At 42.3% G+C, this 19,206-nt stretch overlaps 1 protein-coding gene across 1 annotated transcript in view; it reads left to right on the top strand.

The window, feature by feature from the left end:
- LOC124032458 (dedicator of cytokinesis protein 3-like) overlaps positions 1-19,206 on the top strand; it is a 393,573-nt gene that overhangs the window by 154,392 nt on the left and 219,975 nt on the right. The window contains exon 3 of the mRNA XM_046344862.1: positions 1,887-1,927. Within this exon, the coding sequence (XP_046200818.1) occupies positions 1,887-1,927 (41 nt within the window). The remainder of the gene's footprint in view (positions 1-1,886; positions 1,928-19,206) is intronic.

The following is a 19,206-nucleotide window of genomic DNA, read 5'->3' as shown; positions in this document are numbered from 1 at the left end:
GAGAGTTAGACTACTACAATTATGTTGAGGTTTCAGAGACCCCAAGTCTGAGAGTTAGACTACTACAATTATGTTGAGGTTTCAGAGACCCCAAGTCTGAGAGTTAGACTACTACAATTATGTTGAGGTTTCAGAGACCCCAAGTCTGAGAGTTAGACTACTACAATTATGTTGAGGTTTCCAGAGACCCCAAGTCTGAGAGTTAGACTACTACAATTATGTTGAGGTTTCAGAGACCCCAAGTCTGAGAGTTAGACTACTACAATTATGTTGAGGTTTCAGAGACCCCAAGTCTGAGAGTTAGACTACTACAATTATGTTGAGGTTTCAGAGACCCCAAGTCTGAGAGTTAGACTACTACAATTATGTTGAGGTTTCAGAGACCCCAAGTCTGAGAGTTAGACTACTACAATTATGTTGAGGTTTCAGAGACCCCAAGTCTGAGAGTTAGACTACTACAATTATGTTGAGGTTTCAGAGACCCCAAGTCTGAGAGTTAGACTACTACAATTATGTTGAGGTTTCAGAGACCCCAAGTCTGAGAGTTAGACTACTACAATTATGTTGAGGTTTCAGAGACCCCAAGTCTGAGAGTTAGACTACTACAATTATGTTGAGGTTTCAGAGACCCCAAGTCTGAGAGTTAGACTACTACAATTATGTTGAGGTTTCAGAGACCCCAAGTCTGAGAGTTAGACTACTACAATTATGTTGAAAGAAAGAAAGAGGAGGACTGCTGCCACACTGACACACATTGACTTGGTTTTATTAAACCTGACATCTACCATCTCCTCTCTGACATCTACCATCTCCTCTCTGACATCCACCATCTCCTCTCTGACATCCACCATCTCCTCTCTGACATCCACCATCTCCTCTCTGACATCTACCATCTCCTCTCTGACATCCACCATCTCCTCTCTGACATCTACCATCTTCTCCCAAGCAGTTTAGTGTTGCATAGCCATTAAGGAATGTAATGAACCAGCAGGGAGCAGGTCTCGAACCCTCAACCTTCGAGGCCGAGGTTCTGCGTGCTGTTGACAGTGCCGCAAAAGCAAAAGCATGCTCGTACGGCAGAGTCGATTTCCGCGCTTATAAACCCAGGGTCGTTACAGTATTTTATCAGATGCATTCTCTCTTCGTCATGGAGCATCAGTCCTACCTGACCCCATTCACTCTCACATTATACTGACCATTAAGATAACATCAGTCCTACCTGACCCCATTCACTCTCACATTATACTGACCATTAAGATAACATCAGTCCTGAGGGTTGATATCAGGGCTGTTTTCTGAGGGTGGTCTGAGGGTTGATATCAGGGCTGTTTTCTGAGGGTGGTCTGAGGGTTGATATCAGGGCTGTTTTCTGAGGGTGGGCTGAGGGTTGAGATGGCTTGTTTTCTGAGGGTGGGCTGAGGGTTGAGATAAGGGTTGTTTTCCGAGGGTGGGCTGAGGGTTGAGATAAGGATTGTTTTCTGCGGGTGGGCGGAGGGTTGAAATAGGGGTTGTTTTCTGAGGGTGGGCTGAGGGTTGAGATGGCTTGTTTTCTGAGGGTGGGCTGAGGGTTGAGATAAGGGTTGTTTTCCTCGGGTGGGCTGAGGGTTGAGATAAGGGTTGTTTTCTGCGGGTGGGCGGAGGGTTGAAATAAGGGTTGTTTTCTGAGGGTGGGCTGAGGGTTGAGATGGCTTGTTTTCTGAGGGTGGGCTGAGGGTTGAGATAAGGGTTGTTTTCTGCGGGTGGGCGGAGGGTTGAAATAAGGGTTGTTTTCTGAGGGTGGGCTGAGGGTTGAGATGGCTTGTTTTCTGAGGGTGGGCTGAGGGTTGAGACAAGGGGTGTTTACAGATCACTCCTAAACATTGATTTTGTTAATTTCTCTCTTTCAGGGTGGTACCGAGGATTCTCCACCAGGAAGCCCACAATCAAGGTAAATTACCTGGTGCTCTCATTCCTACAACGTCATTTGGGACGTGTGTTTCAACACTACACTGTCGACCACTATGATTGGCTGTGTACCTACACTCTCTAGAGTTTACCACTCTGATTGGCTGTTTACCTAAACTTTCTAGTGTTTACCACTGTGATTGGCTGTGCACATACATACTCTAGTGTTTACCACTCTGATTGGCTGTTAACATACACTCTCTAGTGTTTACCACTCTGATTGGCTGTGCACATACATACTCTAGTGTTTACCACTCTGATTGGCTGTGCACATACATACTCTAGTGTTTACCACTCTGATTGGCTGTGCACATACATACTCTAGGGTTTACCACTCTGATTGGCTGTGCACATACATACTCTAGAGTTTACCACTCTGATTGGCTGTTAACATACACTCTCTAGGGTTTACCACTCTGATTGGCTGTGCACATACATACTCTAGTGTTTACCACTCTGATTGGCTGTGCACATACATACTCTAGAGTTTACCACTCTGATTGGCTGTGCACATACATACTCTAGAGTTTACCACTCTGATTGGCTGTTAACATACACTCTCTAGGGTTTACCACTCTGATTGGCTGTGCACATACATACTCTAGAGTTTACAACTCTGATTGGCTGTGCACATACACTCTCTATAGAGTTTACCACTCTGATTGGCTGTGCACATACATACTCTAGAGTTTACCACTCTGATTGGCTGTTAACATACACTCTCTAGGGTTTACCACTCTGATTGGCTGTGCACATACATACTCTAGAGTTTACAACTCTGATTGGCTGTGCACATACACTCTCTAGAGTTTACCACTCTGATTGGCTGTGCACATACATACTCTAGAGTTTACCACTCTGATTGGCTGTGCACATACATACTCTAGAGTTTACAACTCTGATTGGCTGTGCACATACACTCTCTATAGAGTTTACCACTCTGATTGGCTGTGCACATACATACTCTAGAGTTTACCACTCTGATTGGCTGTTAACATACACTCTCTAGAGTTTACCACTCTGATTGGCTGTGCACATACATACTCTAGAGTTTACCACTCTGATTGGCTGTTAACATACACTCTCTAGGGTTTACCACTCTGATTGGCTGTGCACAAACACTCTCTAGTTTTTCTCACTCTGATTGGCTGTTTTCATACACTCTCTAGTGTTTACCACGCTGATTGGCTGTTTTCACGCTGTGATTGGTGCATTAGTGTATAGCCATGGGGTTCTACAGTTTTTATGCTTCAATTGAAACAAGGGTTAGTGTTTCATACACCTTATCCACTGTAGTTACAGGAGAAAAGAGGGGAAAACACTCACTATTGGACTAATACAATCCCTGCTTTTGGCGTATGATACAGTGTGTATAATGGATCTATAATGCATCAAGCAATCAAATCCATTACATGTATTGTGTATAAAAGGATATTAGTGTATGCAAGTTTATTTGTTCTGCTCCTGCATTAGTGCGCCAACACTCCAGACGGGTACATTAGACTGTACAGGAACAGACGGTGCATAGTGTGTCATCTCAGCAACATACAACATACAATATACATACAACAGAGTCACAGAGCTACAAAAGGGTATATCACACACTACATTTGAGGAACAATGGGAAAGTAATTCTGCTTTGAAAGGTGATAAACTTGCAATCTCACTTTAGAGAAAATGGCTTGCAACCTCACTTTTGAGAAAACGGCTTGCAACCTCACTTTAGAGAAAATGGCTTGCAACCTCACTTTAGAGAAAATGGCTTGCAACCTCACTTTTGAGAAAATGGCTTGCAACCTCACTTTTGAGAAAATGGCTTGCAACCTCACTTTAGAGAAAATGGCTTGCAACCTCACTTTAGAGAAAATGGCTAGCACCTCACTTTAGAGAAAATGGCTTGCAACCTCACTTTAGAGAAAATGGCTTGCAACCTCACTTTAGAGAAAATGGCTTGCAACCTCACTTTAGAGGAAATGGCTTGCAACCTCACTTTAGAGAAAATGGCTTGCACCTCACTTAAGAGAAAATGGCTTGCAACCTCACTTTAGAGAAAATGGATTGCAACCTCACTTTAGAGAAAATGGCTTGCAACCTCAATTTAGAGAAAATGGCTTGCAACCTCACTTTAGAGAAAATGGCTTGCAACCTCACTTTAGAGAATGTTTTGGTACCTACTGGAGAGCTCTTCTTTGTCTACACCCATTCAGCATCATTCACCCCCTCTTAAGCTTTTGCCCCCCATCCAAACTCTGATGATTTGCCTCTCCCTAGCAGAGCTGGTTAGGCTGTTTTCATGTTATCCAGAGCGTTGGTGACCTTATCTGTGCTGTGGGCAAAAATGTAATTGCGCTTATTTTGCCGACGTTTACTAACCCCGGCTATATTCAATGTTGTTGAGCCTTCGTATATTCATCAGTTATTCTGTGCTCTGGTACACACAGACGAGAGTGCTCTGAAATCTGAGTAGATGGCCAGACTGAATTTACGATCACACCTGAAATGGTTATTTGTATAGTGGAGTCTTTTGTTAAGACATGTAGCTAGCTAGCTAAACAGTGAACCCAAACAAATGGCTCTGAGATACGAATAATAAGATCATACTATATCAGGTCTGAAGCTGTACTATATCAGGTCTGAAGCTGTACTATATCAGGTCTGAAGCTGTACTATATCAGGTCTGAAGCTGTACTATATCAGGTCTGAAGCTGTACTATATCAGGAGGTCTGAAGCTGTACTATATCAGGTCTGAAGGTGTACTATATCAGGTCTGAAGCTGTACTATATCAGGAGGTCTGAAGCTGTACTATATCAGGAGGTCTGGAGCTGTACTATATCAGGTCTGAAGCTGTACTATATCAGGTCTGAAGCTGTACTATATCAGGAGGTCTGAAGCTGTACTATATCAGGTCTGAAGCTGTACTATATCAGGAGGTCTGAAGCTGTACTATATCAGGTCTGAAGCTGTACTATATCAGGTCTGAAGCTGTACTATATCAGGAGGTCTGAAGCTGTACTATATCAGGTCTGAAGCTGTACTATATCAGGTCTGAAGCTGTACTATATCAGGAGGTCTGAAGCTGTACTATATCAGGTCTGAAGCTGTATAATATCAGGAGGTCGGAAGCTGTACTATATCAGGAGGTCTGAAGCTGTACTATATCAGGTCTGAAGCTGTACTATATCAGGAGGTCTGGAGCTGTACTATATCAGGTCTGAAGCTGTACTATATCAGGAGGTCTGAAGCTGTACTATATCAGGAGGTCTGAAGCTGTACTATATCAGGTCTGAAGCTGTACTATATCAGGAGGTCTGAAGCTGTACTATATCAGGTCTGAAGCTGTACTATATCAGGTCTGAAGCTGTACTATATCAGGAGGTCTGAAGCTGTACTATATCAGGAGGTCTGAAGCTGTACTATATCAGGTCTGAAGCTGTACTATATCAGGTCTGAAGCTGTACTATATCAGGTCTGAAGCTGTACTATATCAGGAGGTCTGAAGCTGTACTATATCAGGTCTGAAGCTGTACTATATCAGGTCTGAAGCTGTACTATATCAGGAGGTCTGAAGCTGTACTATATCAGGTCTGAAGCTGTACTATATCAGGTCTGAAGCTGTATTATATCAGGATCAAATCAAATCAAATGTATTTATATAGCCCTGTACTCATATATCTCAAAGTGCTGTACAGAAACCCAGCCTAAAACCCCAAACAGCAAACAATGCAGGTGTAAAAGCACGGTGGCTAGGAAAAACTCCCTAGAAAGGCCAAAACCTCCTGAGAGGAACCAGGCTGTGGGGTGGCCAGTCCTCTTCTGGCTGTGCCGGGTAGATTATAACAGAACATGACCAAGATGTTCAAATGTTCATAAATGACCAGCATGGTCGAATAATAATAAGGCAGAACAGTTGAAACTGTCTGGAGGATGTCTGAAGCTGTACTATATCAGGTCTGAAGCTGTACTATATCAAGAGGTCTGAAGCTGTACTATATCAGGTCTGAAGCTGTACTATATCAGGAGGTCTGAAGCTCTACTATATCAGGTCTGAAGCTGTACTATATCAGGAGGTCTGAAGCTCTACTATATCAGGTCTGAAGCTGTACTATATCAGGTCTGAAGCTGTATTATATCAGGAGGTCTGAAGCTGTACTATATCAGAAGGTCTGAAGCTGTACTATATCAGGTCTGAAGCTGTAGTATATCAGGAGGTCTGAAGCTGTACTATATCAGGTCTGAAGCTGTACTATATCAGGTCTGAAGCTGTACTATATCAGGAGGTCTGAAGCTGTACTATATCAGGTCTGAAGCTGTACTATATCAGGTCTGAAGCTGTACTATATCAGGAGGTCTGAAGCTGTACTATATCAGGTCTGAAGCTGTATAATATCAGGAGGTCTGAAGCTGTACTATATCAGGAGGTATGAAGCTGTACTATATCAGGTCTGAAGCTGTACTATATCAGGAGGTCTGAAGCTGTACTATATCAGGTCTGAAGCTGTATAATATCAGGAGGTCTGAAGCTGTACTATATCAGGAGGTCTGAAGCTGTACTATATCAGGTCTGAAGCTGTACTATATCAGGAGGTCTGAAGCTGTACTATATCAGGAGGTCTGAAGCTGTACTATATCAGGTCTGAAGCTGTACTATATCAGGAGGTCTGGAGCTGTACTATATCAGGAGGTCTGAAGCTGTACTATATCAGGTCTGAAGCTGTACTATATCGGGAGGTCTGAAGCTGTACTATATCAGGTCTGAAGCTGTACTATATCAGGTCTGAAGCTGTATTATATCAGGATCAAATCAAATCAAATCAAATGTATTTATATAGCCCTTCGTACATCAGCTGATATCTCAAAGTGCTGTACAGAAACCCAGCCTAAAACCCCAAACAGCAAACAATGCAGGTGTAAAAGCACGGTGGCTAGGAAAAACTCCCTAGAAAGGCCAAAACCTAGGAAGAAACCTAGAGAGGAACCAGGCTATGTGGGGTGGCCAGTCCTCTTCTGGCTGTGTCGGGTAGAGATTATAACAGAACATGACCAAGATGTTCAAATGTTCATAAATGACCAGCATGGTCGAATAATAATAAGGCAGAACAGTTGAAACTGTCTGGAGGATGTCTGAAGCTGTATTATATCAGGTCTGAAGCTGTATTATATCAGGATGTCTGAAGCTGTACTATATCAGGAGGTCTGAAGCTCTACTATATCAGGTCTGAAGCTGTACTATATCAGGTCTGAAGCTGTACTATATCAGGAGGTCTGAAGCTCTACTATATCAGGTCTGAAGCTGTACTATATCAGGAGGTCTGAAGCTGTACTATATCAGGTCTGAAGCTGTACTAAATCAGGTCTGAAGCTGTACTATATCAGGTCTGAAGCTGTACTAAATCAGGTCTGAAGCTGTACTATATCAGGTCTGAAGCTGTACTATATCAGGAGGTCTGAAGCTGTATTATATCAGGTCTGAAGCTGTATAATATCAGGAGGTCTGAAGCTGTACTATATCAGGAGGTCTGAAGCTGTACTATATCAGGTCTGAAGCTGTACTATATCAGGAGGTCTGAAGCTGTACTATATCAGGTCTGAAGCTGTACTATATCAGGAGGTCTGGAGCTGTACTATATCAGGAGGTCTGAAGCTGTACTATATCAGGTCTGAAGCTGTACTATATCAGGAGGTCTGAAGCTGTACTATATCAGGAGGTCTGAAGCTGTACTATATCAGGTCTGAAGCTGTACTATATCAGGAGGTCTGAAGCTGTACTATATCAGGAGGTCTGAAGCTGTACTATATCAGGTCTGAAGCTGTACTATATCAGGTCTGAAGCTGTATTATATCAAGAGGTCTGAAGCTGTACTATATCAGGTCTGAAGCTGTACTATATCAGGTCTGAAGTTGTACTATATCAGGTCTGAAGCTGTATTATATCAGGAGGTCTGAAGCTGTACTATATCAGGAGGTCTGAAGCTGTACTATATCAGGGATGAAGCTGTACTATATCAGGTCTGAAGCTGTACTATATCAGGAGGTCTGGAGCTGTACTATATCAGGTCTGAAGCTGTACTATATCAGGAGGTCTGAAGCTGTACTATATCAGGAGGTCTGAAGCTGTACTATATCAGGTCTGAAGCTGTACTATATCAGGTCTGAAGCTGTACTATATCAGGAGGTCTGGAGCTGTACTATATAAGGTCTGAAGCTGTACTATATCAGGTCTGAAGATGTACTATATCAGGTCTGAAGATGTACTATATCTGGAGGTCTGAAGCTGTACTATATCAGGTCTGAAGCTGTACTATATCAGGTGGTCTGAAGCTGTACTATATCAGGAGGTCTGAAGCTGTACTATATCAGGTCTGAAGCTGTACTATATCAGGAGGTCTGAAGCTGTACTATATCAGGTCTGAAGCTGTACTATATCAGGAGGTCTGTCGTATTGTCTGATCCCCTCCTGTTGCTTTGTTCGCCTTTTATAGGCTGGTACAGGATGGCACACACATAAGCTTACACACAAATGCACACGCACACTCACACAGCACCGTGGTAGGTCTCGACAACAGAGATAAAGCACCATCCTTCAACCCCATTAGTGTGCTTCCTTTGTTGTTAGATATCCAGTTGACCTCTTTAGAAGCCAGTTTGTACTAATACAATGTATTCATGTCAAAAGCTAACTGTACAAAAACAATTCTTTACCACTAAAAGCCATTTTGTATGATTCATTTTTAGAAACAGTACCTAGAGAGAAGTAGTATTACAGTAGCATAGTTTAAGATTTTGGCAATTAAGTCCTTTTTTTACTTACCCAGATGACTGAACGCATGCTAGCTGTACCCATAGACTTCTATGCATTGTGCTAACGCTAGTTAGCAATGGCTCACAAATCTACAGTACCTTCAACTTTTTCAAACAGCACGCAGATATCCAAATGGTATCCACGTCTTCATTGCCAAAATCTCACACTATCCCTTCAACGGTTACATAAGACGCAGTTGAAACTGCATAGATGTTTTATTCATAACACTAGAGGACTCTATAACGCTGTGATCTGAAGCTATTTCATTTATGTTTCTCTGCGTTGTCAGGCGTTCTTTTTGAAGCTTCTATAACACCGGTCATTAGGCTTAATTGTTTTGCACTTTGAGGCAGATACCCTTTTTTTGTAATGTTCAGCTTCTGTGTTATACAACCTAAAACTGTAGCACTTATAAGTGCTGGGTGTTTTATTTTTCATTTATTTTATTTAAACTTTATTTAATCAGTGAAGTCACATTGAGATTGAGCCCTGGCCAAGAAAGCAGCACAGATGAGTTCCCTTTAGTGTGGTCTGTAACCTGTGATGTAGCCTCTATTGGATTGAACTGTTTGTAAAGGGCGGCAGGTAGCTTAGTGGCAGGTAGCCTAGTGGCAGGTAGCCTAGCTGGTGGCAGGTATTCTAGTGGCATGTAGCCTAGTGGCAGGTAGCCTAGTGGCAGGTAGCCTAGCTAGCAGCAGGTAGCCTAGTGGCAGGTAGCCTAGCTAGCAGCAGGTAGCCTAGTGGCAGGTAGCCTAGTGGCATGTAGCCTAGTGGCAGGTAGCCTAGCTGGTGGCAGGTAGCCTAGTGGCATGTAGCCTAGCTAGTGGCAGGTAGCCTAGTGGCAGGTAGCCTAGCAGCAGGTATTCTAGCAGCAGATAGCCTAGCAGCAGGTAGCCTAGCAGCAGGTATTCTAGCGGCAGGTAGCCTAGCAGCAGGTAGCCTAGCAGCAGGTAGCCTCGCAGCAGGTAGCCTAGCTAGTGGCAGGTAGACTAGTGGCAAGTAGCCTAATGGCAGGTCGCCTAACTAGTGGCAGGTAGCCTAGTGGCAGGTAGCCTAGTGGCAGGTAGCCTAGTGGCAGGTAGCCTAGCTAGTGGCAGGTAGCCTAGTGGCAGGTAGCCTAGTGGCAGGTAGCCTAGCTGGTGGCAGGTAGCCTAGTGGCATGTAGCCTGGTGGCAGGTAGCCTAGTGGCAGGTGGCCTAGTGGCAGGTAGCCTAGCTGGTGGCAGGTAGCCTAGTGGCAGGTAGCCTAGTGGCAGGTAGCCTAGCTGGTGGCAGGTAGCCTAGTGGCATGTAGCCTAGCTAGTGGCAGGTAGCCTAGTGGCAGGTAGCCTAGCAGCAGGTATTCTAGCAGCAGATAGCCTAGCAGCAGGTAGCCTAGCAGCAGGTATTCTAGCGGCAGGTAGCCTAGCAGCAGGTAGCCTAGCAGCAGGTAGCCTGGCAGCAGGTATTCCAACAGCAGGTAGCCTAGTTGCAGGTAGTCCTGCGGCAAGTAGCCTAGCTAGTGACAGGTAGCCTAGCTAGTGACAGGTAGCCTAGTGGCAGGTATTCTAGTGGCAGGTAGCCTAGTGGCAGGTAGCCTAGTGGCAGGTAGCCTAGCTGGTGGCAGATAGCCTAGTGGAAGGTAGCCTAGCTGGTGGCAGATAGCCTAGTGGCAGGTAGCCTAGCTAGTGGCAGGTAGCCTAGTGGCAGGTAGCCTAGTGGCATGTAGCCTAGTGGCAGGTAGCCTAGCTGGTGGCAGGTAGCCTAGTGACATGTAGCCTAGCTAGTGGCAGGTAGCCTAGTGGCAGGTAGCCTAGCAGCAGGTATTCTAGCAGCAGATAGCCTAGCAGCAGGTAGCCTAGCAGCAGGTATTCTAGCGGCAGGTAGCCTAGCAGCAGGTAGCCTAGCAGCAGGTAGCCTCGCAGCAGGTAGCCTAGCTAGTGGCATGTAGCCTAGCAGCAGGTATTCTAGCGGCATGTAGCCTAGCAGCAGGTATTCTAGCGGCAGGTAGCCTAGCAGCAAGTAGCCTAGCGGCAGGTATTCTGCCGGCAGGTAGCCTAGCAGCAGGTAGCCTAGCAGCAGGTAGCCTGGCAGCAGGTATTCCAACAGCAGGTAGCCTAGTGGCAGGTAGTCCTGCGGCAAGTAGCCTAGCTAGTGACAGGTAGCCCAGGGGCAGGTAGCCTAGAGGCTGGGAGTAGAGGAGAGGAAAGGAAAAAGAGAGGAGAGGAAAGGGAGATGTGAGGAGAGGAGAGTGGAGAGGAAAGGAAAGAGAGAGGAGAGAGGAAGAAGAATGGAAAGGAAAGAGAGGGAAGGGAGATGAGAGGAAAGGCAGAGGAGAGGAGAGGAGAGGACAGGGCAGTGAAGGGGACATTGCCCTGTGTAGGGTGCCATCTTTCATATGGGATGTTAAACGGGTGTCCTGACTCTCTGTGTCACGTATCGTAAATGTAGGGGTGTTAACCCTGGTGTTCTGGCTAAATGTCCATTTGGCCCTCATATCATCCATGGTCACCTAATCATCCCCAGCTTCCAATTGTCTCATTCTTCCCCTCATCTCTCCTGTAACTATTCCCCAGGTTGTTGCTGTAATTGAGAATGTGTTCTTAGTCAATTTACTGGGTAAACTCCATTCTAAATGAGGACTGTGAACTATAACTCCATTCTAAATGAGGACTGTAAACTATAACTCCATTCTAAATGAGGACCTTAAACTATAACTCCATTCTAAATGAGGACTGTAAACTATAACTCCATTCTAAATGAGGACTGTGAAATATAACTCCATTCTAAATGAGGACCTTAAACTATAACTCCATTCTAAATGAGGACTGTAAACTATAACTCCATTCTAAATGAGGACTGTAAACTATAACTACATTCTAAATGAGGACTGTAACCTATCACTCCATTCTAAATGAGGACTGTAACCTATCACTCCATTCTAAATGAGGACTGTAAACTATAACTACATTCTAAATGAGGACTGTAAACTATAACGCCATTATAAATGAGGACTGTAAACTATAACTCCATTCTAAATGAGGACTGTAAACTATAACTCCATTCTAAATGAGGACTGTGAACTATAGCTCCATTCTAAATGAGGACTGTAACCTATAACTCAATTCTAAATGAGGACTGTAAACTATAACTCCATTCTAAATGAGGACTCTAACCTATCACTCCATTCTAAATGAGGACTGTAAACTATAACTGCATTCTAAATGAGGACTGTGAACTATAACTCCATTCTAAATGAGGACTGTAAACTATAACTCCATTCTAAATGAGGACTGTAACCTATAACTCAATTCTAAATGAGGACTGTAAACTATAACTCCATTCTAAATGAGGACTCTAACCTATAACTCAATTCTAAATGAGGACTGTAAACTATAACTCCATTCTAAATGAGGACTGTAAACTATAACTCCATTCTAAATGAGGACCTTAAACTATAACTCCATTCTAAATGAGGACTGTAAACTATAACTCCATTCTAAATGAGGACTGTGAAATATAACTCCATTCTAAATGAGGACCTTAAACTATAACTCCATTCTAAATGAGGACCTTAAACTATAACTCCATTCTAAATGAGGACTGTAAACTATAACTCCATTCTAAATGAGGACTGTAAACTATAACTACATTCTAAATGAGGACTGTAACCTATCACTCCATTCTAAATGAGGACTGTAACCTATCACTCCATTCTAAATGAGGACTGTAAACTATAACTACATTCTAAATGAGGACTGTAAACTATAACGCCATTATAAATGAGGACTGTAAACTATAACTCCATTCTAAATGAGGACTGTAAACTATAACTCCATTCTAAATGAGGACTGTGAACTATAGCTCCATTCTAAATTAGGACTGTAACCTATAACTCAATTCTAAATGAGGACTGTAAACTATAACTCCATTCTAAATGAGGACTGTAACCTATAACTCAATTCTAAATGAGGACTGTAAACTATAACTCCATTCTAAATGAGGACTCTAACCTATAACTCAATTCTAAATGAGGACTGTAAACTATAACTCCATTCTAAATGAGGACTGTAAACTATAACTCCATTCTAAATGAGGACCTTAAACTATAACTCCATTCTAAATGAGGACTGTAAACTATAACTCCATTCTAAATGAGGACCTTAAACTATAACTCCATTCTAAATGAGGACTGTAAACTATAACTCCATTCTAAATGAGGACTGTAAACTATAACTACATTCTAAATGAGGACTGTAACCTATCACTCCATTCTAAATGAGGACTGTAACCTATCACTCCATTCTAAATGAGGACTGTAAACTATAACTACATTCTAAATGAGGACTGTAAACTATAACGCCATTATAAATGAGGACTGTAAACTATAACTCCATTCTAAATGAGGACTGTAAACTATAACTCCATTCTAAATGAGGACTGTGAACTATAGCTCCATTCTAAATTAGGACTGTAACCTATAACTCAATTCTAAATGAGGACTGTAAACTATAACTCCATTCTAAATGAGGACTCTAACCTATCACTCCATTCTAAATGAGGACTGTAAACTATAACTGCATTCTAAATGAGGACTGTGAACTATAACTCCATTCTAAATGAGGACTGTAAACTATAACTCCATTCTAAATGAGGACTGTAACCTATAACTCAATTCTAAATGAGGACTGTAAACTATAACTCCATTCTAAATGAGGACTGTAACCTATCACTCCATTCTAAATGAGGACTGTAAACTATAACTGCATTCTAAATGAGGACTGTGAACTATAACTCCATTCTAAATGAGGACTGTAAACTATAACTCCATTCTAAATGAGGACTGTAAACTATAACTCCATTCTAAATGAGGACTGTAAACTATAACTCCATTCTAAATGAGGACTGTGAACTATAACTCCATTCTAAATGATGACTGTGAACTATAACTCCATTCTAAATGAGGACTGTGAACTATAACTCCCTTCTAAATGAGGACTGTAAACTATAACTCCATTCTAAATGAGGACTGTGAACTATAACTCCATTCTAAATGATGACTGTAAACTATAACTCCATTCTAAATGATGACTGTGAACTATAACTCCATTCTAAATGAGGACTGTGAACTATAACTCCATTCTAAATGAGGACTGTGAACTATAGCTCCATTCTAAATGAGGACTGTGAACTATAACTCCATTCTAAATGATGACTGTAAACTATAACTCCATTCTAAATGAGGACTGTGAAATATAACTCCATTCTAAATGATGACTGTAAACTATAACTCCATTCTAAATGAGGACTGTGAACTATAACTCCATTCTAAATGATGACTGTAAACTATAACTCCATTCTAAATGATGACTGTGAACTATAACTCCATTCTAAATGAGGACTGTGAACTATAACTCCATTCTAAATGAGGACTGTGAACTATAGCTCCATTCTAAATGAGGACTGTGAACTATAACTCCATTCTAAATGATGACTGTAAACTATAACTCCATTCTAAATGAGGACTGTAAATATAACTCCATTCTAAATGAGGACTGTAAACTATAACTCCATTCTAAATGAGGACTGTAACCTATCACTCCATTCTAAATGAGGACGTAACTAACTGTTTGGTACATAGTATTTCTAAAATCTGCTGACAGTTACCGAGGCCAACTACTCCGTGTGTGTGTGTGTGTGTGTGTGTGTGTGTGTGTGTGTGTGTGTGTGTGTGTGTCCGCATCAAATCAAATGATCAAATCAAATGTTATTTGTCATGAATACAACAGGTGTAGGTAGACCTTACAGGGAAATGCTCACTTACAAGCCCTTAACCAACAGGTGTAGGTAGACCTTACAGGGAAATGCTCACTTACAAGCCCTTAACCAACAGGTGTAGGTAGACCTTACAGTGAAATGCTCACTTACAAGCCCTTAACCAACAGGTGTAGTAGACCTCACAGGGAAATGCTCACTTACAAGCCCTTAACCAACAGGTGTAGTAGACCTCACAGGGAAATGCTCACTTACAAGCCCTTAACCAACAGGTGTAGTAGACCTTACAGTGAAATGCTCACTTACAAGCCCTTAACCAACAGGTGTAGGTAGACCTTACAGTGAAATGCTCACTTACAAGTCCTTAACCAACCGTGCCGTTTTAAGAAAACAAGGGTTAAGAAAGTATTTGCTAAAATAAACTGAAGTAAGAAATAAATAGAAGATAAATGGATTAAAGCATAGTAGCATTTATCAAGCATTTTTAGAAAAACACTATATTAGCACTTATGATAGCATCTGAACGGCCTCCATTTATCAACTAGATGTCATGTATATCTACTGCCAAGCAAGGCTAGAACTGAAACAGAATAGTACACCAATCCGTCAGCATTGTGTTCCTGTGTGCCTCAGTTTGTAGAGCATGGCAGTTGGGGTTGTGGGTTTAATTCCTGATAGATTTCCCACTACTGCAAGTCGCTTGGGATAAAATATGACATGTACTGGTATAATATATACTGATGTATTAGTAGCCAGCATTTCTGCACATGAAGTTAACCTTTAACTAGGCGCTAAGCGAGAAGAGCGGAGGAATTGGCCTCCCGAGTGGCACTGCATCACAGTGCTTGATGTGTCACTACAGACCCGGGTTCGAGCCCAGACGGTGTTACAGGCCGTAACCGGGAGACCCATGAGGCGGCACACAATTGAGTCAACACCGTCCGGGTTAGGGGAGCAGTGTGTCAAGAAGCAGTGCGGCTTGGCAGGGTCGTGTTTCGGAGGATGCATGGCTCTCGGCCTTCGCCTCTCTCGAGTCCGTAGGTGAATTGCAGCGAAGGGACAAGACCGTAACTACCAATTGGAGAGAGAAAGGGGTAAAAGTACAAAAACATTAAATAAAGAGAGGAGGTATTTCCACACATTAAGCTAACTGTTAGCTAGGCGCTAGCTGTGGAGGTATTTCCTCACATGAAGCTAACGTTAGCTAGGCGCTAAGCGCTAACAGTGGAGGTAGGCCTATTTCTACACTTAACGGCTAGGCGCTAAGTGCTAACAGTGGAGGTATGCCTATTTCTACACTTAACGGCTAAGCGCTAACGATGGAGGTATGTCTATTTCTACACTTAACGGCTAGGCGCTAAGCGCTAACAGTGGAGGTATGCCTATTTCTACACTTAACGGCTAAGCGCTAACAGTGGAGGTATGTCTATTTCTACACTTAACGGCTAGGCGCTAAATGACTTCATAAGCGTGAGTAATTCACAGCAGCTCTGTCCCTGGGCTCCAATAACTTGGCAGCCACAACCATGTGTGGACTTGCCCCAGTTCTGACACACACACACACCGTGCCAGCGCAGTCACCTTCCACAGCAGATTAGCTTGGCTGAGTCACATCACAGCCCAGCCTGGCCATGCCACACAAACACACACACAAACACACACACAAACACACACACAAACACACGGCTTGGTCGTGGTACAAGGTGGAACCACGGTCATTTCCAGCATGACTCTTTGATGTGCTGCCACATGGCGATTTCGCCACATGGGCACAGAGATGTGTGTGTGTGTGCGTGTGTGTGTGTGTGTGTGTGTGCCCAGAGTCTATCTATCCCTGCAGCAGAAAGTCAGCTGTAACTAGGGCTGTGACGGTAATTGATTAACCCTGTAACTGACAGTTATGGATGAAGACTGTCATCAAAATAAATAAAATGTCAAAGTTGTTTAAAAATCTGTCTTCATTTACTTGTGCTTCATTCTATAGCTAGAGGACTCCAGATATCTCCAGGAGTGATTCTATAGCTAGAGGACTCCAGATATCTCCAAGAGTGATTCTATAGCTAGAGGACTCCAGATATCTCCAGGAGTGATTCTATAGCTAGAGGACTCCAGATATCTCCAGGAGTGATTCTATAGCTAGAGGACTCCAGATATCTACAGGAGTGATTCTATAGCTAGAGGACTCCAGATATCCACTGGAGTGGTTCTATAGCTAGAGGACTCCAGATATCTTCAGGAGTGATTCTATAGCTAGAGGACTCCAGATATCCACTGGAGTGATTCTATAGCTAGAGGACTCCAGATATCTACAGGAGTGGTTCTATAGCTAGAGGACTCCAGATATCCCCAGGAGTGATTCTATAGCTAGAGGACTCCAGATATCTCCAGGAGTGATTCTATAGCTAGAGGACTCCAGATATCTCCAGGAGTGATTCTATAGCTAGAGAACTCCAGATATCCACTGGAGTGATTCTATAGCTAGAGGACTCCAGATATCTCCAGGAGTGATTCTATAGCTAGAGAACTCCAGATATCCACTGGAGTGATTCTATAGCTAGAGGACTCCAGATATCCACTGGAGTGATTCTATAGCTAGAGGACTCCAGATATCCACTGGAGTGATTCTATAGCTAGAGGACTCCAGATATCCACTGGAGTGATTCTATAGCTAGAGGACTCCAGATATCCACTGGAGTGATTCTATAGCTAGAGGACTCCAGATATCCACTGGAGTGATTCTATAGCTAGAGAACTCCAGATATCCACTGGAGTGATTCTATAGCTAGAGGACTCCAGATATCCACTGGAGTGATTCTATAGCTAGAGGACTCCAGATATCCACTGGAGTGATTCTATAGCTAGAGGACTCCAGATATCCACTGGAGTGATTCTATAGCTAGAGAACTCCAGATATCCACTGGAGTGATTCTATAGCTAGAGGACTCCAGATATCTCCAGGAGTGATTCTATAGCTAGAGGACTCCAGATATCCACTGGAGTGATTCTATAGCTAGAGGACTCCAGATATCCACTGGAGTGATTCTATAGCTAGAGGACTCCAGATATCCACTGGAGTGATTCTATAGCTAGAGGACTCCAGATATCCACTGGAGTGATTCTATAGCTAGAGGACTCCAGATATCCACTGGAGTGATTCTATAGCTAGAGGACTCCAGATATCTACTGGAGTGATGCCCTGCCTCCAGTCCACTTCCCGATATCTGAACAAGAGAGCCTCATCGAAATTGCAACAAGCGGTTCTGTGAAAATTGAATCGAATCAGAAGCCACTGCCAGATTTCTGGATTGGGCTGCGCACAGAGTTTCTTGCCTTGGCAAATCGTGCTGTTAAGACACTGATGCCCTTTGCAACCACGTACCTATGTGAGAGTGGATTCTCAACCCTCACTAGCATGAAAACTAAATATACAGGCACAGACTGTGTGGAAAATGATGTAAGACTGATACTCTCTCCAATACAACCCAACATTGCAGAGTTATGTGCATCCTTTCAAGCACACCCTTCTCATTAACCTGTGGTGAGTTATTCACAATTTTTGATGCACAAATATGTTTTTTTTTACATAAAATGACTAAATAAAGAGCAACATTTTTATTGATTATTATTTTTTAATTATTTGTGCCCTGGTCCGATAAGAGCTCTTTGTCACTTCCCACATGCCGGGTTGTGTGTGTGTGTGTGTGTGTGTGTGTGTGTGTGTGTGTGTGTGTGTGTGTGTGTGTGTGTGTGTGTGTGTGTGTGTGTGTGTGTGTGTGTGTGTGTGTGTGTGTGTGTGTGTGTGTGTGTGTGTGTGTGTGTGTGTGTGTGTGTGTGTGTGTGTGTGTGTCTCTCTCTCTCTGTTTGTCTCAACAGATAGATAGTTGTTCATGAAAATATCTCTTGTATTTCCAAGTCTGAACCTCTGTAACGGTCGCCGTCTGATGAGGAAGAATCGGACCAAACCGCGTGGCAAGTGTTAATGTTTCTATTAAACTGAACACTAGAACAAAATAACAAAGTGAATAAACGAAACCGAAACAGTCCTGTCAGGTGCAGAACACTAAACAGAAAACAACTACCCACAAAACACAGGTGGGAAAAAGCTACTTAAGTATGGTTCCCAATCAGAGACAACGATAGTCAGCTGTCCCTGATTGAGATCCATACTCGGCCAAAACAAAGAAATACAAAACATTAAATAAAGAACATAGAATGCCCACCCCACATCACACCCTGACCTAACCAAAATAGAGACATAAAAAGCTCTCTAAGGTCAGGGCGTGACAACCTCTTATAGGAATGGGTTGTGTAAACATATAAACCCCAGTGTGTTTTGTTCTATAATATCATAAAGGTTCCTTTTCCTGGCTTCATACAGGGAACACAAGGTTCAAATGGGCTTTCCAGGCATAATAATAATAATAATAATAATAATAATAATAATTAATAATAATAATAATAATAATAATAATTATAATAATAATAATTATTATAATAATGATAATGATAATAATAACAATGATTATAATAATAACGATAACAATGATAATAATAATGATAATAATGATAACAATGATAATAATGATAATGATAATAATAATAATAATGATAATAATAATAATAATAATAATAATAATAATGATAATAATAATAAGAAGAAACATGATACTGATAATAATGATAATAATGATAATAATGATAATGGTCA

Source organism: Oncorhynchus gorbuscha, linkage group LG03, assembly GCF_021184085.1.
Source record: "Oncorhynchus gorbuscha isolate QuinsamMale2020 ecotype Even-year linkage group LG03, OgorEven_v1.0, whole genome shotgun sequence".
In the NCBI taxonomy this organism is placed as follows: domain Eukaryota; kingdom Metazoa; phylum Chordata; class Actinopteri; order Salmoniformes; family Salmonidae; genus Oncorhynchus; species Oncorhynchus gorbuscha.
This window is presented reverse-complemented; position numbering and strand designations above follow the sequence as displayed.